Source organism: Macrosteles quadrilineatus, unplaced genomic scaffold (assembly GCF_028750875.1).
Source record: "Macrosteles quadrilineatus isolate MER2022 unplaced genomic scaffold, UCM_ALF_1.0 Scaffold_2__2_contigs__length_208266976, whole genome shotgun sequence".
Classification (NCBI taxonomy): domain Eukaryota; kingdom Metazoa; phylum Arthropoda; class Insecta; order Hemiptera; family Cicadellidae; genus Macrosteles; species Macrosteles quadrilineatus.
The window spans coordinates 180,206,330-180,227,319 of NW_026542595.1; the positions used below are offsets into that span (position 1 = coordinate 180,206,330).

A 20,990-nucleotide genomic window follows, 5' to 3' on the forward strand; every position below is an offset into this window, starting at 1 on the left:
ATCATAGACCAGAACCAACTTGTTTAATTGAAACAGCTGTCAAGATTCAATAATTCCATTTCTCATAAGGTTAACATGGGAAACTCCAGAGCCACTGGGGCGGAGCCCAAAAGGATTTTTGAAATAAGAATATGCCTATATGTTAATCGGGAATGTGAGCTACCATCATGCCAAATTTCAGCCCAATCCGACCAGTATTTTTCGCGTTCACTTGTCACAAACATACATCCATACATCCATACATCCAAACTTTCTCATTTATAATATTAGTATGATTATTTATAAGCAATTATTGCTAGTATACTGTGGATAGACTACTAACAAGTCTTTTGTTTACTTTTTCCTTGTTATTCAATTCAACTAACATGGTTACTTAGCAACCCATAAGTCTTTCAGTTTCATTTTTCTACGTAATTAGAATTTTGTTGGCAGTTCTAACTGCAATAAACTCGTTTTTAGACCAAAAATAAACTATTTACAACATTTGAAGACAATCGTCGGAGCCGTTTTCGAGATCTTGGTGCAAGCATACATACATACAAGCAAACATTGCTCGTATTAGAGTATAGGATTTACTTGCAAGTAAAGAGTCGCTTTTATTCACAAGAGATTACCTGAACGATGAATACTTGCAAGTATTTACTCGCAAGTAAATACTTGCTGTACTTGTATTCACTCGGCCCAGTGGTATGCTAGTGAAATCTTTTACTGAAATAAAAGTTTTTGAACTTGAACACACACACTGACATCCCAGATATTTTCACAGAGAACCTACAAACATAAACGTAGACCCATGTTGAGTAACTTGTGACACTGACAAACAAACAAAATAAACAAGTAGGCCTATAGAAAATTCACAATAAGATATTTCTCATTTAAAATAGCCTAATCTTTATGTTCATTTTGTTGTTACAGTTTCCAAGATGAAGAAAATGTTGTAAATAAATGTAAATATTATTTGTGTGTGTTAGTGTGTAATATAATATGTGTTAAATTGTCGCTTTTGAAGAAGAATTTATTTTGAAGACGAAGACCAGGAATTTTAACACGAGGTATGTTACTAGTTTTAAAATGTTCACAGCTGAAAATAGGCCTACCTGTAAGCTATAATTTAGAATGACATGGAATTAAACTTTTTCTTTCTATACTTTTGTTATTTAAACAGTGTAAACAACAAGTAATAATAGTTAGGATTTTTATGTAATTCATCTTTATTTGGACTTATATAGCTATTTGTAATTTTTAATAATTATTCTAGAAATAATTTTCAATTAACATATTTAGACTTATATTTAACATTAAACGGCTACTGTACTTTGTTCCCGCGTAATTTAAAACAAGCTCGGTGATGACAGAAGCAGAAACCCGCGGTCAGATGTTTAGTTCGGATTTCAATTCCGCTGTCCCGTTTCTAGACAGACGAAAAAAAGGCGGTGACGGTCTGACGGCAAGGTCTCGTGTCTTTGTCGTCCTTTGTTTTCGTTTCGTTTTCGTTTTTACATTTCTTATGTCAGAGTCAGTGAGTCAGGTTTCTATTGCTATTTTATTTATTTACTGTTCTGCTGTTTTGTTCCCTAAAAAAGGAAAAAGTTATTATTTTAATATTTTTATTCGTGTTAGTTATACTAGTGGTTTAAAGTTACGTACCTATTAGCCTACATCGCAGTCCGCTTAATTTTTCCTAATGACAGCGCAAGTGAGCTAAAAAGTCAAACATAGGCCTAGGCCTACTAAGTTGAAAGCTCGTTTAGTTTATTGTTACAAAAGGACAGAATAGTATGTTTGGTAACATACAATGAGTGCAACAGATAATGAACAAGAAAATAAGCGTGAAAGTGCTGAAGACATCGATATTTACTCTGACGTTCTCTCCGACCAGGATGGTTTAATTTCCAAGGTAATATTTAGGTTAGGTTAGGTCTAGCTTCTCCCTCTGCATTTTCCAGAGGGGCTACAGAAACCTAGAGGCATGTCCATTAACCATTTAATTTTATATCGCTTTCAGCAATGTAGGCTAATTATGACATATCACTTAGCCTATAATATGCTAACTTAAGGTCCATGCAAATTCAATCTTCCATCCAAGACGAAGTTTTAGAACAGTTCCGCAAAGAAACTTTATAATTTTGGATGAAATATCTGTTTGAGGTCCTAGTCTAACTTATATCGTTTTGGGTAGGCCTGAACAGGATTAGGAAATAAAAGGATTAGGTAGCCTACCCTGAACATGTAACTTATTTGTTCATTAGGCTATAACATGGATTCTGATTTTATCATTCCAGTAAGTATGTCTACTGTATCTCCATTTCTGGTTATCAGTTCTGCTCATTTGTGTTTTTTTTTTTTTTTACCAGTAGGCCTACGCTGGTCTGTTGCTCAGCACTTCATGGCAAAAATAAAACTTCCTACAGACCTATAAGTCTCTTGCCTATAGTGTCCAAGTTGTTTGAGAAATTGTTCCTCAAAAGACTACAAGCTCTTTTTGAAGAAGACGACGTCATTCCAGGACACCAATTCGGGTTTAGACGGAGACATGGCACCGTGGAGCAGGTCCATAGGGTTGTTCATACAATTCGAAACTGTTTGGAAAACAAACAATTTTGTTCTGCTGCTTTCCTTGATGTCAGTCAGGCATTTGACAAAGTATGGCACTCTGGCTTACTATTCAAAATTAAGAAGTTACTACCCCATTCAGTTTTTCCTATTTTAAAATCATATCTTACCAACAGAACTTTCCAAATGAAACATCAAAATTACTTAACTGACCTTTACCCTATAGAATCAGGAATCCCCCAAGGAAGCGTGCTTGGACCATACTTGTATATTCTCTATACATCGGACCTACCAGAAAGTGTAAACACTATGGTTGCTACATTTGCGGATGACACGGCGATTTTATCTGTCCACGACAATCCAGCTCAAGCTACAGCAAATTTACAGCTAAACTTGGATGAAATTTCTCATTGGTTTAAAACATGGAGGTTCAAAATTAATGAAAATAAATCAGCACACATTACTTTGACCTTAAATCAGGCTACATGTCCTCCAGTATCCATGAACAATATTCACCTCCCTCAAGTAACGGAAATAAAATACTTGGGCATGCACTTAGATGCAAAGCTTAATTGGAAGGCACATATCTGGACTAAAAGGCAACAACTAAATTTAAAAACAACTAAACTTAATTGGCTTCTTGGATCTAAATCAAAACTCAGTACACAAAATAAATTGTTACTGTACAAAACAGTTTTAAAACCAATTTGGACTTATGGTATTCAGCTTTGGGGATCAGCAAGTACCTCAAACATTGAAATTATTCAACGTTACCAATCAAAATTATTACGTAAAACTGTCAACGCTCCTTGGTTTGTTACCAACAGAACACTTCACAATGATCTTCAAATTCGAACAGTAAAAGAAGAAATTACAAAATATAGTGAAAAATACATTATAAAATTGGAAAATCATTCAAATTATCTTGCACTTAATTTATTGGACAATCACAACACCATTTACAGACTGAAGCGACATACGATATTGGACCTACCATTCAGATTCGGCTAAGTGTTATCAAAATTCTCTTTGTTTGCTAGTGTTGACGGTGGTCAATCACTAGCTCATGTTCTTCAAGTTATTTTTGTATTACCATTTATATCATTTGCTTATTGTTCAACTTGAACAGATTGTAAATTAAATAAAGTAAAAAAAAAAAATCTGTTATAGAGAAATAATTTAAATATACCATCATAGAGTATACCCTTTTAAGATGAGACATATAATGCTAGTAGTTGTTACCGATTTTGGTGACGTAATTTGGGCAGCTGCCGCTTGGGCCTCGGTCGTCGTTCGGTAACTTAGTGCAGTGCGCCTAAAAGCCCCTTTAAATAATTTAGTATCAAAAATGCATTATTAAACAACAAAACTAGCCTACGACCAAACAAACAAATATCATCAACAAAAACCAGGCTATGTTGTACAACCTACAATAAACACAATATTAGCCTAATAAATAACAAATCAGACTTACTAACATGCCCGAGGTGGCGTAGTTCGGGCCGCTGACACTACTCTGCAACAGCGCTGTTCAGGTAACCATTCAGGTAATTATTTTGCCAGGAGTATAGACCCATTTGGGCTAACCTTCTTTCATGAAAGATGATTGTACATAAGAGAAAATTACAGTGTTTTGAGAGATGGACTGGTATTGTACTGGTGTTTTAGGCGAGAGTTTTCAAATTGTTTTAAAATAAGTAGGCAAGAAATAAAATAGTAGACAACAACCAAATGTTAAGCCAGTAGGCCTATTCAAAGAGTTTTTTTTCAATTTTCCCAATAAGAATATAAATACTTGCGGCTTATAGAGGGAAGGAGTAAATAAGTCCCTTAAGCCCCATTCACACGGGGCGAATTTACAAGCTATACCCCGACTCTTTTACACGCAGCTAGTAAAATAGCTCAGTGTGAACGACATACTTGCTCAAAAACTGCTTGTAAAAAATCTCTGGAAAAAGTTGACTGCGGCTACTTTACACGCCTACTCGCCAGCTTTTGAGCGAGTAGGCGTGTAAAGTAGCCCAGTGTGAACACAGTTGCATGCGCTTGTGCACATTTTATTCAAAGATGTCGGAGGATTTGGTTCAAGCTACTCAGCGAGTGGAATAAGCATCGTGTGAACGACTACAAGCACACTCGCCGGTGTCTTTCTACAAGTTGGCGAGTGGAAAAGCTCCGTGTGAACGAATACAAGCGCACTCGCTGACTCACCAGCTTGTTACACGCTGGCGAGTAGCTTGTAAACTCGCCCCGTGTGAACGAGGCTTTAGAATAATAGGATTTGGATTTAAATGCAAACTAATATTAATTCTACTTACTTAAGTAGGTTACAAGGTAAAGGTGACTTTGTATAAGGTATTTTTATGTAGGCCTAGTTATTAATAAGTAGGCTATGATATGGTAATAAAATTATGCGCTTTCGTGATTTGTATTACAGTAGGCTACTTTTTACACCTGCCAATATGAAAATCATGTTTTCTCAATAACAATATAGACCAATTTTTATAAGTTACCAGTTAGTAGGCCTACAATTTTTGCTTTGTATGTTCTAATCATACAGTATATATAAAAACGTGACAGGGTTTTTTTATTTCACGATTCTGAACCAACCACTTGACGGATTTTCATGATTTTTGTGTTGAAAGAAAGATAATTTTGAGAACTAGGGAATGTCGAAGGCATAATTTTTGTTTAGGGTTTCAGTTTTTAGAAATAAAGTTTTAATTTTCAAAAAGTCTAGCAGCCGACGCTAACATTCTAGACAAGCTTTTGGTATAACACCATTTGCTTAACGTAACAGCTAAGCACATTCAGCGTTTGTGACACAAATTCAGCATTTGGATAAAAACTAAATTAAATACGTAGGGTTGACGTATTCATACTATGTGTAATGCTATAATACGTTAATTTATTTGGCAAGAGCATGAGTGATTATTTAAATAAACATAATAATACTAGATGTTCTGATTTATGTTTTATGGCAGTCTTAAATCTTAAGTTTGTTTTAGTCTATACTAGCTGTGTACCCGTTCTACGCACGGGGATCTTATAATATTCAGTTGAAACCTTCTTATATAAAGAACAGCAGTTGGTTTGCATATTTTAAGATATGCTGGCCAAACTATTATACATAGCTTCATTTTATGTTGTTTTTTGTTGTTCCGGATCGGTATGACAATCAATAAAAGGTTAAATTACCTCTGTGTCTGCCGGTCGATCCTATAACGGTAGGCTTACTTTTATTTTTACTATCTGATCTCGTTTGCATGGCTCAATCACGTCCTGGTTGAAGTTCGTTCGCTACGCTCACTCACCTGTATGTTGGAGCTCGTTCGCTGCGCTCACTTTCCTTCAGGTTAGCTCGTTCGCTACGCTCACTTGCCTTCAGGTTAGCTCGTTCGCTACGCTCACTCGCCTCCAGGTTGCAAATTAGCTGTTGTCATAAATGTAAAAGAAATAATAGTGCTAGTGCTGCACCCTGTTGGTAATCCTTGTAACTTTAATGCTATTGAACATCACAGAACAGAACCAACTTGTTTAATTGAAACAGCTGTTAAGATTCAATAATTTCATTTCTCATAAGGTTAACATGGGCTTCCAGAAATTCCACGTCAAAAATCGACAAAAACTTGATTTTCAAGGGTTTACTGTTAAATATCTAACTGTCTCATATTCGATGAAATACGTCTAAAACCATCTCATATATGTATAGTATTTGGAAAATAAGTTTCAGGCGGGACAGTGCTATAGTTATTGAGGAGTAGTTGTAATAAAGTGCGTATTTTAGCGTTACCAAGAGAATGACAGATAGACAGACAGACAGACAGACAGACAGACAGACAGAAATTGAGATAAGGTTTGATTCGGTTTCTCTGACCTATGAAATGTAAAAATAACCAAAAAGTTCATTATTCTAAGCAATGTACAGACAAAACTCTAATTTTATTTATATAGATTATATAAAATCCAATGTATAGGCCTATGTTTGTTTGTCCTCCGAAACCGCTCGGCAGATTGTAATGAAACTTTCAGGCATTATTAAGCATTATTCAAGGATGGTTTGTGTGAAGTTTGGTGCAGATCCGTCAAAAGGGCTCCGCCCCAGTGGCTCTGGAGTTTCCCATGTTAACGTTATGAGTACTCATATTTAAATGGAATTAAAGAATCTTAACAGATGGTTCAACTAAAAAATTTGATTCTGTAATGTTCAACAGCATTAAAAAGTTAATGGGTTTACCAACACGGTGCAGCACCATTATTTTTTAAATTTATGACAACAGCTAATTTGCAACCAAAAGGTGAGTGAACGTAGCGAACAAACTTCAACCTGGAGGCGAGTTAGCAGCAAGTGAGTGCAGCGAACGAGCTCCAACCTAAACGTCAAGGTTGTGAGCAGAGATTCAAGCTTATATGTTTTACGTCTAGCTTCTCAATTGCTTGCTACTTGGAAAGACGATATGATTTCCTGCTTTCTACACTCAATTGCTGCTTTAGATTATCAGTTATTTTGTACAGCATTTATACCAAGTTTTAAACAAGTTTTTTTTTCAGCTCAAAGAAAAAGTTGAAAAACTTCTGAAGGAGAAGGAGTTGCTGTTAAAAAGTTTAACTTCCTTGCAGAAGAGCTATGAAGAGCTTCGCAAAGATTATAATGACTTGAAGGAGCAACATAAGACTGTGTCGTTCAACTCATCAGCTTTGTTTAAGACTGCCCAAGCTGAGATCAAAAGGAAGGACAGATTGATAGATGAAATAAGAAGAGAGTAAGTTGGCCCTTAATCTAATATTATATTCTGAACTTATTGCTGACTGAATAACAGGGTGTTCAAATAAAGGTGGGAACATAATTTAACTACAGTAGAACCCCTCATATCCGACCTCGAATAACCCAATCCTCGGGATGTCCTACTGTCTACTTGTTTCCTGTCTGGGGTGATAACGCCGAGGACGATCGGTTAACCGAAAGGCCTATCGTGGCAGACGAATCACCACATTAACGGGTGTTGACGCCGTAACATGCAATTACTTAAGTCACGGAGACAGCAAGTTACGTTCACGGGTGTTGCCGCCGTTGCGAGGGATGATTATCGAAGTCACAGAGACTGCAAGTTACACTCACGGGTGTTGTCGCAGTCGTGGGAGACGATTGCCTATGTCTCGGAGACTGCAAGTTATGCTCGAGGGTGTTATCGTGGTCTCGGGAGACGATTACCGATGTCGCGAATACTGCAGATAATTGTCCTCGGCGATAGTTTTGCCGTTCCGACCGTGGCTGGCTCGGTAAATGGCCCGGTCCCATCATGGTCGGATGTGAGGGGTTCTACTGTAGGCCTAATGATTTATTGGATAAAAATAAAGAGAAAATCACAAATAAAACTTTTACCAAAATGGCTTCGTTAAGCCTATCCGTCACTTACCAATGTCAATCGACGGTAAGTCAGTAAATTGATCATAAAAGTACTTAGTGATTGACGGGCTCGTACTTTAAGTTTAGGTCGGCAAAGAATTTTGTTTACAGTGCAACATGGGAAACTTAAATTTGTTTTGTATACCTTGAGTAAAATTTCTTGCAAATGGCAATAATGTCAACAAATTTAATTATTGTTTATTGGGCTATTTAATGTCGTCATGACTGTAATCTGTGACCAGGATCATCATCCTCTCTTGCAATAGCAACGAAATTATGGCCAGCTCCCTCGAACACGGCGAATCATTAACATCTCCTGGGATCAAGGAGACATTGTAATCACCTTCATTACTCACAATCACAGTGAAATTTACAGTTGGAAACCTTGGAGAAAATTCTGGACTGAGTGTAATACATTGGAGATAAGTGGAAGATCAAGAATATAATTTACCCTAAAATTTCCCAAAATATACAAACCGGTACAGCTTTAATTTAAATAGTTATAATTGCAAAAACATGTACATAAACTTATAAACAAGCCAACCAATAACGTGTGTCAAAGTTAACCAACAAAGTAACAATAGTAGTATCAATATCAAATAGTTATAGTGTAAAGAAAAAGAAAGGTTCCCTCTACTTTTATATATTTAAATATATTTACTCCTTGCAATGCTCTCAAAAATAATTCTTTACAAATTTTGGTTGTCCCTAGGTTGGAAGAACTTGGAAGGCAATAATAATATAGAACAGAGCTTTGGCAGTGGAAGCTTGGTGTTAAAGAAATATTTAAGTGGGCCCTGTAAAATAAAAAATTATCCCCAGAAGTCCTTATGGGACGTCCTTGGTACTGTTTGAAGTTCTTCCAGACTGAAATACCTTTAATATAATGATTAATAACCAATCTTAATCTAATAACACTGAATTTAATCTGCTCACTACTACACTAGAATTTAGTGTTGCACTTCAAAGGTGAATCTTTTGTAGTGGTCTGTGACTTACTGAATTGTACTATTATTGCACCAGATAACCAATATTGCTAATAATGAACTACCAAGGTTATTGAGAACTAAAAGTTGAGTAACGATTTGATTTATTGTACAGTGTTGACGAGTACTACAATTGATTGTACCTAATAATTGATTGTTATGTTTATATACAATAATGAATGACCTCGAGTGCTACAGTCAATTTGAAGTCTTTGTTTAAGAATGTGAAATGGATCTATCAAAAGGGAAGATACGGCGCGGTTACACACTGATCGCGAATGTGTCAACGGAAGAGTGATATTTGATTTAATTGTTTGAGATGACCAGTACCAAGCAAATCCTGTTCGTTGGCCAACGATTCAAAAACGAAGGTCGAGTCTCGCAGTCCAACAGATTAAACAATATTGTGCTTAATCGTAGTAATATGTATTGGAATGTCGCTTATTATTTTATGGCTAATTTGGTACTTTGGCGGTTCATCTATTTTATAAACTGTCACAACCTCCGATAACACCTCCGTATCACGTCGAACCAGCTACCTGCTCCCACCTTTGATATTACTTTAATTTCCCCCAAATAAAATACTGACTGTGGCACCCTTGAATGTATTACCCTTTAATATTCAATTATGAACTTCAATAACGACTTTGCAACAAATACCAATGCTATAAAAATCTTATAAAGTATCTCTGAATTACCCTACAAAAACATTTTCATCTATTTAATTTTAATACTATTAGATTATCACAGCTTAATAAATAATACAAATTGTTACGCTATGAATGGATATGAAAAATCATCAAATTGAGATCGAACCTGGAAACATGTGCTTATATAACAGGTACTAACAAAATACAACAGGAAATTTACCACATGTGCGACTCACTGAAACTAATATATAACAATAAATAATACAAATTACTTACAGATTTCGGACGTCCACAAAAACACTGATACACATACAGGGATAAGGATGGGGAATTGTAACTAGACGGTTTGTTGAAAGAAACGCGATCGATTTGATTCGTGTGACGAAACGTGAAATTTTCAAATGGCGGATTGTGTTGGTCGCCAAAAACGAACTTTTTACAACTTGTTTGACAAACAAAACTGATTCAATTTTCCACTCGCGTTTCAATTATATCCCTTCGGGATATCGGCTAAACGGTTTTAAGAAAATAAAGATTTATCCGACCAACACCGCGAAATGAATTTAATTTGCACGAAACGAAAGTTTTACCGACTAGCTACGTTGGAGACAAGGGAGGATCAGACAGACTATTTTGCTGGCGGCTTGGGTCTACCCCTTCCACTTTGTGTGGTTAGATAGAATTGTGGGTATGTGATCAGCTGATAATTTGTTGCGTCTGCTACACGTTAATTCGTTGTTTATACGACGAATCGGTACAATAGCAACATGCAGAGTGGCAACTGGCAGTTAAATGAGTCATGAGTGAAAACCTAGAGTGGGGAGGTTTCTATTGGCTAATGATTTAAAATCTTTTCTTTTGGTTGTGCACCTAAGAATTCTAAAAACTATTGTACCTTGTAGGCTTGGGCTACTGGGCCCATTTACTGAAGCAGTTCTGTATTTGTGTCCATGAAAATGATTACTTGTGTATTTATAATCTAAATTTGATAGATGAAATTTGGTATGCTAGTGTGTGTAGGGCTACCTTTCATCAGTTTGCGAACCAACAAGATTGAGCTATAAAACGGGGTGTTATGGGGGGTTTAAAAAAATAATTGATCAACAATCAATTTGTCAGATTTTCAAAAAAAGTATATTGTAGTGTTGTTGTATGTAATGTTGTTGTAATGTAGACGTAATGGCTAAGGGCCTAAAGATGTAAACCTTGACCTTGGGTCAAAAATAGTCACTTTAGGCCCTAGTGATGAAATATATCTATCACCCTCCTTTGCCTATATCAGGAAATTGAAGTACTCTTTTGAACGTTATGCTATTTAAATTGGGAATAGATCTGACATGTTTAAGGAAGTATCTGAGTAAAAATCAAATCAGACAAATGAAAATATGCTTAGTCTACAGCTTTGAGTGATTGGGGTATTTGACAAATATTGGTACCGGTACTACATTTTATTTGCCTTTATTCTACAACAGTTAGACAACTGGCAACATCATCACACAAACTTAAACTGTAATTTTTTTCTTTGTGTTGCAGGAAAGACGATTTGGTTTTTCGAAAGAGATCAAGTCAAGCTTCGCCAAGATCTCGAAGATATGGGAATCCGTCACCAAGAAGGTATAGATCTCCAATAAGGAGGGAAAAAGTAGATGACCGAAAGATCTCTTCACAATATCCCAAAAAGACTCAAGAACATTCAGAACTGCCTAAAAATACTATTGAAACAAACGATGCAGTGATTAATCAACCCAAGGTGTCTCCGGAGAAGTTAGAGAATCCAAGACCATCCAACAGATCATCAGACTGTTTGACAAACCAGAAACCTACAAACATATTGCCAGAAGGGGAAAGGAATGATATTCAAGAGCAGTATTCTCAGAAAAGCAATGAAGATAAGAACACGGTTGATTTACCTTGTGATAAAGATCTTGGTACTCCAAAACTTACTGGAAATAATCCAATAAAAGCCAAACCCCCACCCATACAGGGCCCCATTACAACTTATTCTAAAAGAATTTATAAGAAAATCCATGGCATTAGTCCTGAAAAGGTTAACGATATTTTTCTAAAAAATATGGAGTTACCTGTTAAGACTGATGTGATACGAAGTACTTCCAATGAAGAAACAGAGACATTGCATACTTGTAAATCTGATAGTATAACATCCAAACTGCAGAAAGATGTACAACAAATTATAAAGCTGGGAACCTCATGCAAAACATCTCCACCAGCTAAATTATCACCTGAGATACAATCTTCAATAACAGTTGAAGCTCAAACGCCTTCAAGATCCAAAAATACCATTGAAAATATAGTTATCCAGTGTGATCTCAGAGATTCCTCTAAGAAAAATCAGCAAAATTGTTACTCTTTAAATGAAACCATTGAAAATATATTGAAGCATCAAAATTCTGGACGATCCTCTCCTCAGACTAGTTTTGCTAAAGGTAAAAACGTTGCAGAGCCTAAAAAAGACAATAGCCCTGCATCTAGAGCGACCAGCAAATTATTGTCAAATATTAACAAAAGGCCTACAGAAAAGCTGACAATATCACCTGTCACATTTGGGAATTTGGTCCCTAAAATAGAAAAGTCTACCCCTCCCAGTAGTAAACACATTGACCAATCCCCAACAGAAATCAAATCCGAGTCTAGGAAGCGCAAGCTATCAGAAAATTTCCCTGCTGAAAATAAAAATGTATCACTGAGTCAAAAGCCTAAGCTGGAAACATTTCCAAATGCTGTAAAGAAAAGTAAATTTATAACATCTCTATTTGGCGAAAGCCCATTAAAATCTGGTTTGGAAAATAATGTTATTGTACTGCCAGGAAACAACGCAGATGCCAATGAATTAAAAGCTCCTTCTCCACCTAATGGATTTTTACAACCTGGATCGCCTATTTTCCCTGATAGTCCCTCATTAGATAGTGACAGTGATGAAGATTTAGTCATTGATACAACAGCTGGTTCCCAGATTAATTCGCCAAGGGTGTCAGTTAGTGAAAAGAATAAGTTAGAAGAAACTAATGATAATTTGTCAACCAAGATAAACACAACAAGCAATAAGCCAGAACCCCTCTTAGATAGACAAGATCCTGGATTAGATCCAAGTGCAGTAAGATCAGGAAACACAACTCATTCAATTGTTTCAGAAAAAATAAAACTACTTGAAAAACAAGAAAATGACAATGGATTAATAAATGAGCATCACTTTAGCAAAAAAGAGGAAACAACAATTTGTTTGTCTCAAACATTGGTTGAAAGCAAAGAAACGATCTCAGAGGAAGTGATCTTAGAACCCCAATTAGTTGCTGTCAAAAATGAAGAGGAGCAACTTGCTAACAACGAAGAATCTGATATGAACAATTTAAAGGATTTGAAAAACTCTCAAACTTCTGTGGCATTTGACAAAGTTTGGTCTCCAGAAAAGGTTTCTATATCCAATTTGTCACAGTCTAATAATGATACCAAAACCGTATTTAAAAACAAAATTGAAGACTTTCCAGAAATTAGATTTGCACCATCTCCTCCTCAGTTAACATTAGTTTCTGCTTTTAAACACTCTGAAAATAGTGTCTTTGCTTTGACTGAAGATACATTGGGATTTGTGTCTGCTCTGACTCGTATGCGAGATATATCACCTATAAGAACACCTGTGAAGAAAAGTAATGGGTCTTTGCAACAATCCCAGTCATCAGACCTTATGGAACCCAAAAGCTTAGGCGACCAAGAAAGGGAGATGATGAAGAAAAAGAATTTTGAATTTCTAAAGCCTTTAAGTCAGAGTCTTCAAGAAAGTAATGGTAGCTCAAAATCTGGTGCAACAGGTAATACAACTTCTAATTGTACTAATTCTTCTGCATCCAATAAATCGGCTATAAATAGTAGTTCAAAGCTGTTAACAGTCCCGAAAAAAGAAACAAATGATACAACAAATATCTGTAGAGATAAAAGTGATAACCCAGAGAGTACAAGGACTCCTAACGATTCTAGTGTTGACGTAAGCAATATTAGGACATCACAGTCACCCAGAAACAATCCCTTTAGAAGAACAAAACCTGTTCGACGAATAACAACAGAGACTAAAGTCAAGCCTGAGCTTAAAACAACAAGCAACGTAGACAAAGTTGAACCTGCTTTAATGCGTGAGAAACATGAAGTTGTTTGTGAAAGAGAAAATAGTGAGCAAGTAAAAACCCCTAAGTTTGTTTGTAAAGCTGGTAAAGATGTGGCATATAATGTAAGATCAAGCAAGGTTGTCAATGATTCTGAAATAAAAATTACCAGTAAAAGAGCTGAACAGACTAAACCTTTGAAACAAGATAACTCTCCAGGCTCTCCCACAAATATCAATGCTATTGAAAATCTACTTAGCCTAGCAAAAACAATCTCTTCATCTAATTCTACTTGTAGCAAAACATCTACATCGTTCAAAAGAAGTGAAAGTCTGAAAATGATACAAAAACCTCTACCAATGAATTATCTTAATGTAGTGAAAAATGCCGCTTTAAAGTCAGAGGAAGTCAATCAAGTGTCCCAAAGCAAATCTAAACCATCAGACAACATAATTTCCAGTGAAGGCGATCAGTGCAAGGTCCAAAATAAAAATAATGAGTTTGAACAGATATCACATGTAGAAAGTATCAATAAAAAACTTCGCATTAGTAAATATCAAAACAAAGCTGATAAAGAAAAGGAAAACACGATTCCATCAGAAACCTCAAAATGTAGTGAAAAAACAGCTGACAAATCAACAGAAAAACCAGGTTCGACCCAAAAACCGTTGGCTAAAGATAATAGTGTTTTGCTTGAAAAAGGAAAGAGAAATACATATAGTAAACCCTATTCAAGACGATTTGATGTTTCACACAAAGATAGAAGACATTACACTCGGCGTTCTGTTAGTCTTGGTCCTGAAGTACGATTGAGAACAAATGCCAATCTACTCACTAAACATAAACAGGACCTAAATGCTTTAAAGTTGGTTTCAAATGGTTCCGGAAACATTGAAGATGTTGGAAAAATAAGTGAGTGTAAAAGTGTAGATAAGAAGTCCACTTCAAAAGTGTCTGAAAAGCCTTGTGACAGTGACTCAACAAATAAAAGTTATAAAGAAGATCATGTTATACACAATGAATCAACACCTAGTGAAGGAAGAAAATCAGGAAGCCTCAGCCCAGAAAAACATCAACAGCGTGACACAAAATGTAAATCTCCAGAATTTGCACGAAACCATCAAAATAAATCAAGAAGATCATTAAGCCAAAGTCCAGAATGCAGCATAAAGAGTAGAAGCAGATATGAACTCTCACCTGAATACAAGAGAAGACATTCCCACAGTTTAAAGAGACCTCCTAGCAGAAGTTCTGATTATAGCAGAAGAAAGGATCATCGTTATTATTCCCCAACTAGAACATATAGTGGAGGTAGAAGCCGGCGTTCAAGATATGATGATTACCACAGGAGGTCTCCCAGTCCAGATAGTAGGCGACATAGGTATGATGAGAGGGGACATCATAGTAGACGCTCTCATCATAAAAGTAGGCACAGAGGTGACAGATCTAGAAGTAGGAGCTCAGAATTTAATCATAGAATGATTGATGAAAGACAAAGACATAGGAGCCGAAATTACAGGCGAAGATCAAGAAGTGGCTCCTCCCATTCTTATGATAGAGGGCCAAGAAATACTAGCTCTTCCACACACAAGTTAGATGGTAATATAGTTAACAATATTGCTGATTCTAGTGTTAAACTAAATAATGCAAATCGTGACATAAACTTATCTCAAACTGAAGATAAAAAATCAAGTAAAGCAAAAGAAGAAGATGATGATACAAATTTAAGTTACAAAGAAGAGTTAGAGCGATTGAAAAGACAAATACAAATTCTGTCTGGAAAGGTGGAGACAAAGGAAAAAACTGAAAATTCTACCAAGCAAGATTATGAAAGCAAAGAAAATATTTTGCAAGAAAAGTCTCATGATACCAGCTCAGAGTCGTCTTCCAACATATTGGTGAAACCTATGAATGTAACAGTTCTTAAAAGTGAAACAATCGAGTTCAGTCAAACAATTGTCACAGAAGAGTGCAGCAGTACAACTGAAATGGAAGATGTTGTTTTGTCTAAAATAAACTCTGTAAAAGAAAATGTGAATCAATGTTTAGTAAAGAATCAAGAAAATTCACCAAGTACAAAACCACCACATTCTGACAATGGAACTTCACCGCTTTTACATGAAAAACCAAAAATAATTCAAGTTAAAAGAAGAGCTCACAGACTTGGCGATTCTGAGGTAAAAGTTGTGTCAATCAAGTAGGTTACCTTAATTATGACCTCTCTCAGTATTAAATTATCGCATAATTTGTTCAACAAATATTGTAGTTCACTTACTTTTTGCCTTTGAAACTAATATAAAAAAATTAATGGCAATTAGTAGAAGTAACAGAAGCCAATTTTATATAGCTGAATTTTAATTTAACATTTTTTAACGCATGAGTGTAAATTTTTGACATACAATTTTAAAATAAAATGTTGTTCTTATCTGCCTAGCGTCTACGGATATAGAGAAGACTGCAGATTAACTAGATTGCTAGGCATATACTGGCCAGTATTAAGATAGAATACATTTTGTTATATATTTACATTGTAATGATTATCAAGTAAGTCAAACAGTTAAATTTGTGGACATTTTACCTTTTAACTGTCTCGGTTTCCCTTTTCCTGGTGGACAACAATGCCACTCATTCCATAATACTTGTTTATTGTTGTATGAAATTAAAATCATAACTTCAATGAATTAAAAATGTTAGTAGGTACACCAATTAAGATATCCCATAAACTGTTTTTAAACTCTAAAGTGTGTCCATAACTTGTTTGGAAACTACAATGCCACACATTCCTTCTTCTTTTATGTTATTTGAAATTTATTATTCTAATGATATTAGCATAGATCATACTCCCTTAGTAGATTTCTCATCCTTATGGAACAGCTGAAGCCAATTTTATTGTAAGTTCTGTCCGGTGCACTTGTAGAGGTTGTGTTTTGTTGACAATTTGTTCCTTGTTATTTCAGTAATCTAAAACCTTGTTTTATCAAATAAAGTTATATGATATAATCATAAAAAATAACTTGTACCCTAGTTATATAACCAAACATTAATGCAGAAAACATGAAATTAACCGTAAAATAATAGAAAACAATGTTGTTGTCACTAACGCCCAGTGTCACCGGACATGAACTAGCCTTGAAAAACGAGCGGTACTTTCTTATTATACGGAGGCCACCCTTATACAGCGCACTATGGCGGTTATGTTAGTTATGTTAGTTAAGGTTATCATAACAATATGTTTGTAGGACTTTCCTCGTTTTGTTATGAATTGAACGATACCAGATGAGTCATACTTTCGCTCGCCAAATCCCCTCCGAGTAGGCAAAGGTCAAATCTTTGACCGGAGTGCGCGCATCACCTGTCACACCGCCTGTATCTCTTCCAGTGTCCTGAGTGATGACTCATCTGGTATCGTTTGATTCATAACAAAACGAGGAAAGTCCTACAAACATATTTATGATAACCCAACCTAACATAACCGCCGCAGCGCGCTATATACCTACTTGGCGGAGTACATGTGGCTGCTAGCGGCGGCAACACATTCAACTCAATCCTTGCCGACATTGCTGCCTTCTGGGCAGGCCCGTTTTTAACCATGTCAGCGCCCTAAGCACAACTAATAGTTGTGCCCCTTTGCAATACATATACAGGGTGTCCACCGACCGGGAAAACCGGCAAACCCGGGAATCATGCCTAAATTTTGTATATCCACCTGGTATTTTCAATTTACCGCCATCGCAAATGACAAAAGTGACGTTTCTGTGACCGTGGGAGACGACAATATGAGACGATAGCCTATTAATTAGCTTGTCATTAGCTGTATGGGCTATTAATTAACAGCTGTGTCTAAGGAACATGTCGGCCTTAGTCCCTAACAAGGCTACAAGATCGCGCCACTCATCCTACCCTACCCTCATCCTTCACTCATATTTGGGTTAAAATATGCACATAGTGGCGTCCCCATCTTAAATAATTAATAATTGATAATGTCCAGACGACCGCGGGGAAATAGTTAGAATTTTGCCTCAATCACGGGAGTCGGTTACGATGTCTACACGGTCGCGATAGATTATTAGAAGTTTACCGCGATCATGCAAATACAAACACCAATCTATTCCCCTAATTTTTGGAGAGCCCCAAAAGAAGCCAAATGCCTCGCGCCCTAGGCACGTGCCTAACAAGCCTATTTGGTAAATCGGTCCTGCTTCTGGGGGCATAACTCAAAGGCCACTAATTGTAATCATGTCAAATTTGGACAGTAAGTCAATTAAAGTGTATTCTTTTCAATTATGTAGTTATTTTTAGTCTCCAGTAAAAAAATCCTTCTAAAATAAGTGCCTCTGTGTAATACAAAAGTACCAAATGAGCTTCAATTCACAATGGGATGAGACGTCTACTTGTGGTAGGTTAGTCTATGATAGAGTAGTTAGTACATCATTTTAAGATACCTACTCTGCTTAAAACTCGGGTTGGTAATTAAATTATAGTTATAACTTGTTATTTTAATTTAATGTTAGTAATCTGCGGATAAGTAAATAGTATCTTTTTAAGGATTAAAAAATATTTTTAATTTCTCAAATAGCAAAAAAGTATCTCAACCGGCACACTGCCTTGATTTTGTTTTGTATTTGATTTATTGTACAGACATCTCTGTTTTATTATTTAGAAGTTTACTAAAATTAAAAAAAATATTCCTTCATTTTAAGGTGTTTTAAAAATATGTGGTATACCTTTTTGTAAGAGGTAACTATTTTTGTGATTCTTTATTTAGAAGAGATATTCACAAATTATTACTGCAGATTGTATTGTATTCTGCAGATTTTATTAAATTGTGATAGAACTTAAACTACTGTTAAAGTATGTATTATTGTAATGTTATGTCGCTTCCTATGGATTGCTATCTAGAACTGTTTATGTATACCATATCCTTGTACATAGAACATATATTTGTATTAAACTGTTTGTAATTTTTGTAATTATTTGATCTCTCTTTTAACCTGACTTACTATTAATATTGACCTGTAAAATCCTAATGGTCAAGCCTGCTAGCAAATTATATGACTGTGGTGCAATTCATCCAGTGAACGCTTGCCTTCTAGACCAATAATTGTTGGGTTATTGAGTAGCTCTCCAACACATATAAAGCTAACTTAGATTACATGGCTTGATTTGGCTTTTTAGTAAGAGCCAAATCATTTAAAGTTTTTTTTTTTATCAAATGAATCAGGTATGAGGTATCCAATTGTGGGGATGGGGAAAAAGTCCACCCTATAAATAGTTTAGAGATAAAACCCTTTTAAACATACTTATGGGCAGTATAAAGGTTGCAATAACCATTTAAAAATCTTTCAGCCTACACGTACATACAAAATAAACTAGGTAAAATTGCAAATATTCATTGAAAAAAATGTTGTAGATGCACAAAATATCTGCTTAATAGAGTATGATTTTAAAAAGTGATACACTTAACGTAGAATCAAAGTTAGGGTGGTATTTTGAAGAGGATTAAATCATCTAAAGTATGGAGGTTTCAATATGTTTAATATCGTACCATAAAGCCTGAAAAGATTGTGTTTTCAAAAGCAATTGGGTTAGTACTTAAGGGTCTCAGTCAGAAAAAAAAGCTACACAAGGCATCACACTTCATCATACACACCTCAACCTCCACTCATATATGGGTTTAAATCAAATAAATATGAATAATATTAATATGAATCTGATTTGGATTCACAACTTAGCTTATTCAAAGTAAAGTAATTTCCAAGGACTGTGTGGCATGTAGTATTTGCCACTCAAGATGCTAGGTGGCAGGTACGTCCTCCTCAAGAGCGCCGAGAAACAGGGCCGGATTTCCCAATAGGCCCGGTAGGCCCGGGCCTATGGGCGCAAGGTCCCAGAGGGCGCACAACCGAGAGGATTTTTTTTATATCTAAAAATGAAAATAAATAGTCTTAGTTGATAAAAAAAAACTGCCTGTTTAAGCGTTGTGATTCTGAGGTTCGTAAGAGGAAATAATTGTTAGGAAACTTAAACTATTTTTCAGAACTACGCATCAATTTCGTTGCAAAATTGGTAGCGAACACCGGTTATACGCGGGGCAATATGTATTCTATAGCCCCGGGTTATACGGGAGTAGGCTTTAGGGATGTTGACGTTGACAAGCACCCTAGCGGTACGCATAGTTTTGCCACTGCATTGCCACTATGCTGGCTCGGGCTCGGTACTATCTGATCAGAGTGATTAGGGGCGCATGCGTGGTAGACATTTTTACCACCCTCACTTCACAAAACAAAAGTTATTAACCAATACAAATATATAATACGTTGTTTTGAATATCAAAATAACGACGAATTTACCTTTAAAATTTAAGAAAAAATATTAATTTCAGTTTGCATTATATTTTAGAAAAATTCAATACCCTCCAAATCACCATTAATGCTGTAATTTTCTCCTCAGACCTAAGGATCGGTATGGTTGGCCGGAATATTGCTCTGTTTTGCTTTGGAAATATAACCTAGATCATTGAATAGTCAAAGCCTAGATGCAGTACAACCATAGATTAAATATAACTCACTCAAGTCGACTTCTTATGACATTGTTAATTCAAAATTTGTCAATGTCTAGTTTATGTTGGTGACACTTGACGTTAGTTATCACGTAATTTTGTTTCTATTATTTTAGGGTTAGTTCTATGATGTGGGTTTTAATTTCTTTTGATATAAACAGGAGACGACCTATTTTTAATGATTAGAATGTTTTATTTTGGATAATAGGTTTAAATATGGATAAGACATACTCCTTAAATAAAAAGAATTGTTTTCAGCTAGGCTAATCCAAAACGATGACAAATCTACTAAAGGAGTATGTTTAATCTATGGTATCACGTACTGTATGGAGTTCATGTTTTTGACCCTGAATTGGAATCTAATGGCCATGTTTTTTTTTGCATGAATGCTCGGTGAGTTGAGTTGTTTTGTTTCAGTCCCACGGCGGCCACGGCCACAAACGTGAGCATTTAGTAAAGGCACAAATTTGCTAAAAATGTTTAAGATGGCATTTTGTTAATGCTAAACAAGTCAATTCTTAAAAAAAACTTGCAATGCAACGATTCCGACGAAGAGTGGTATTCAAGCAATTAACTTAAGCCTATGGTCGTGATATAGTTTTTAATAAAGGTTTGAAGGAAAGTAACTGTGACCAGACTAGGGGGCGGAAAATTGTTTTGGGCCTAGGGGCGCAAAAATGCTAAATCCGGCCCTGCCGAGAAATAAAGTTATACAGTTCAATG

At 35.8% G+C, this 20,990-nt stretch overlaps 1 protein-coding gene across 1 annotated transcript; it reads left to right on the plus strand.

Annotated features, from left to right (window-relative positions):
* Positions 1–1,538: 1,538 nt before the first annotated feature.
* Positions 1,539–17,644, plus strand: LOC128987274 (serine/arginine repetitive matrix protein 2-like). The gene is made up of 3 exons (XM_054408034.1): positions 1,539–1,897; positions 7,105–7,316; positions 11,130–17,644. The coding sequence occupies exons 1-3, from the start codon at positions 1,796–1,798 to the stop codon at positions 15,907–15,909; spliced, it is 5,094 nt and encodes a 1,697-aa protein (XP_054264009.1). The 5' UTR covers positions 1,539–1,795; the 3' UTR covers positions 15,910–17,644.
* The last annotated feature ends 3,346 nt before the right edge of the window (positions 17,645–20,990 follow it).

Bases quoted from the DNA above. Each gene is read 5' to 3' on its own strand.
- LOC128987274 (XM_054408034.1), top strand. From the start codon at position 1,796: ATGAGTGCAACAGATAATGAACAAGAAAATAAGCGTGAAAGTGCTGAA. The intron at 1,898-7,104 runs GTAATATTTAGG...TTTTTTTTTCAG, and splicing joins AGGATGGTTTAATTTCCAAG to CTCAAAGAAAAAGTTGAAAA. The intron at 7,317-11,129 runs GTAAGTTGGCCC...TTTGTGTTGCAG, and splicing joins ATAGATGAAATAAGAAGAGA to GAAAGACGATTTGGTTTTTC.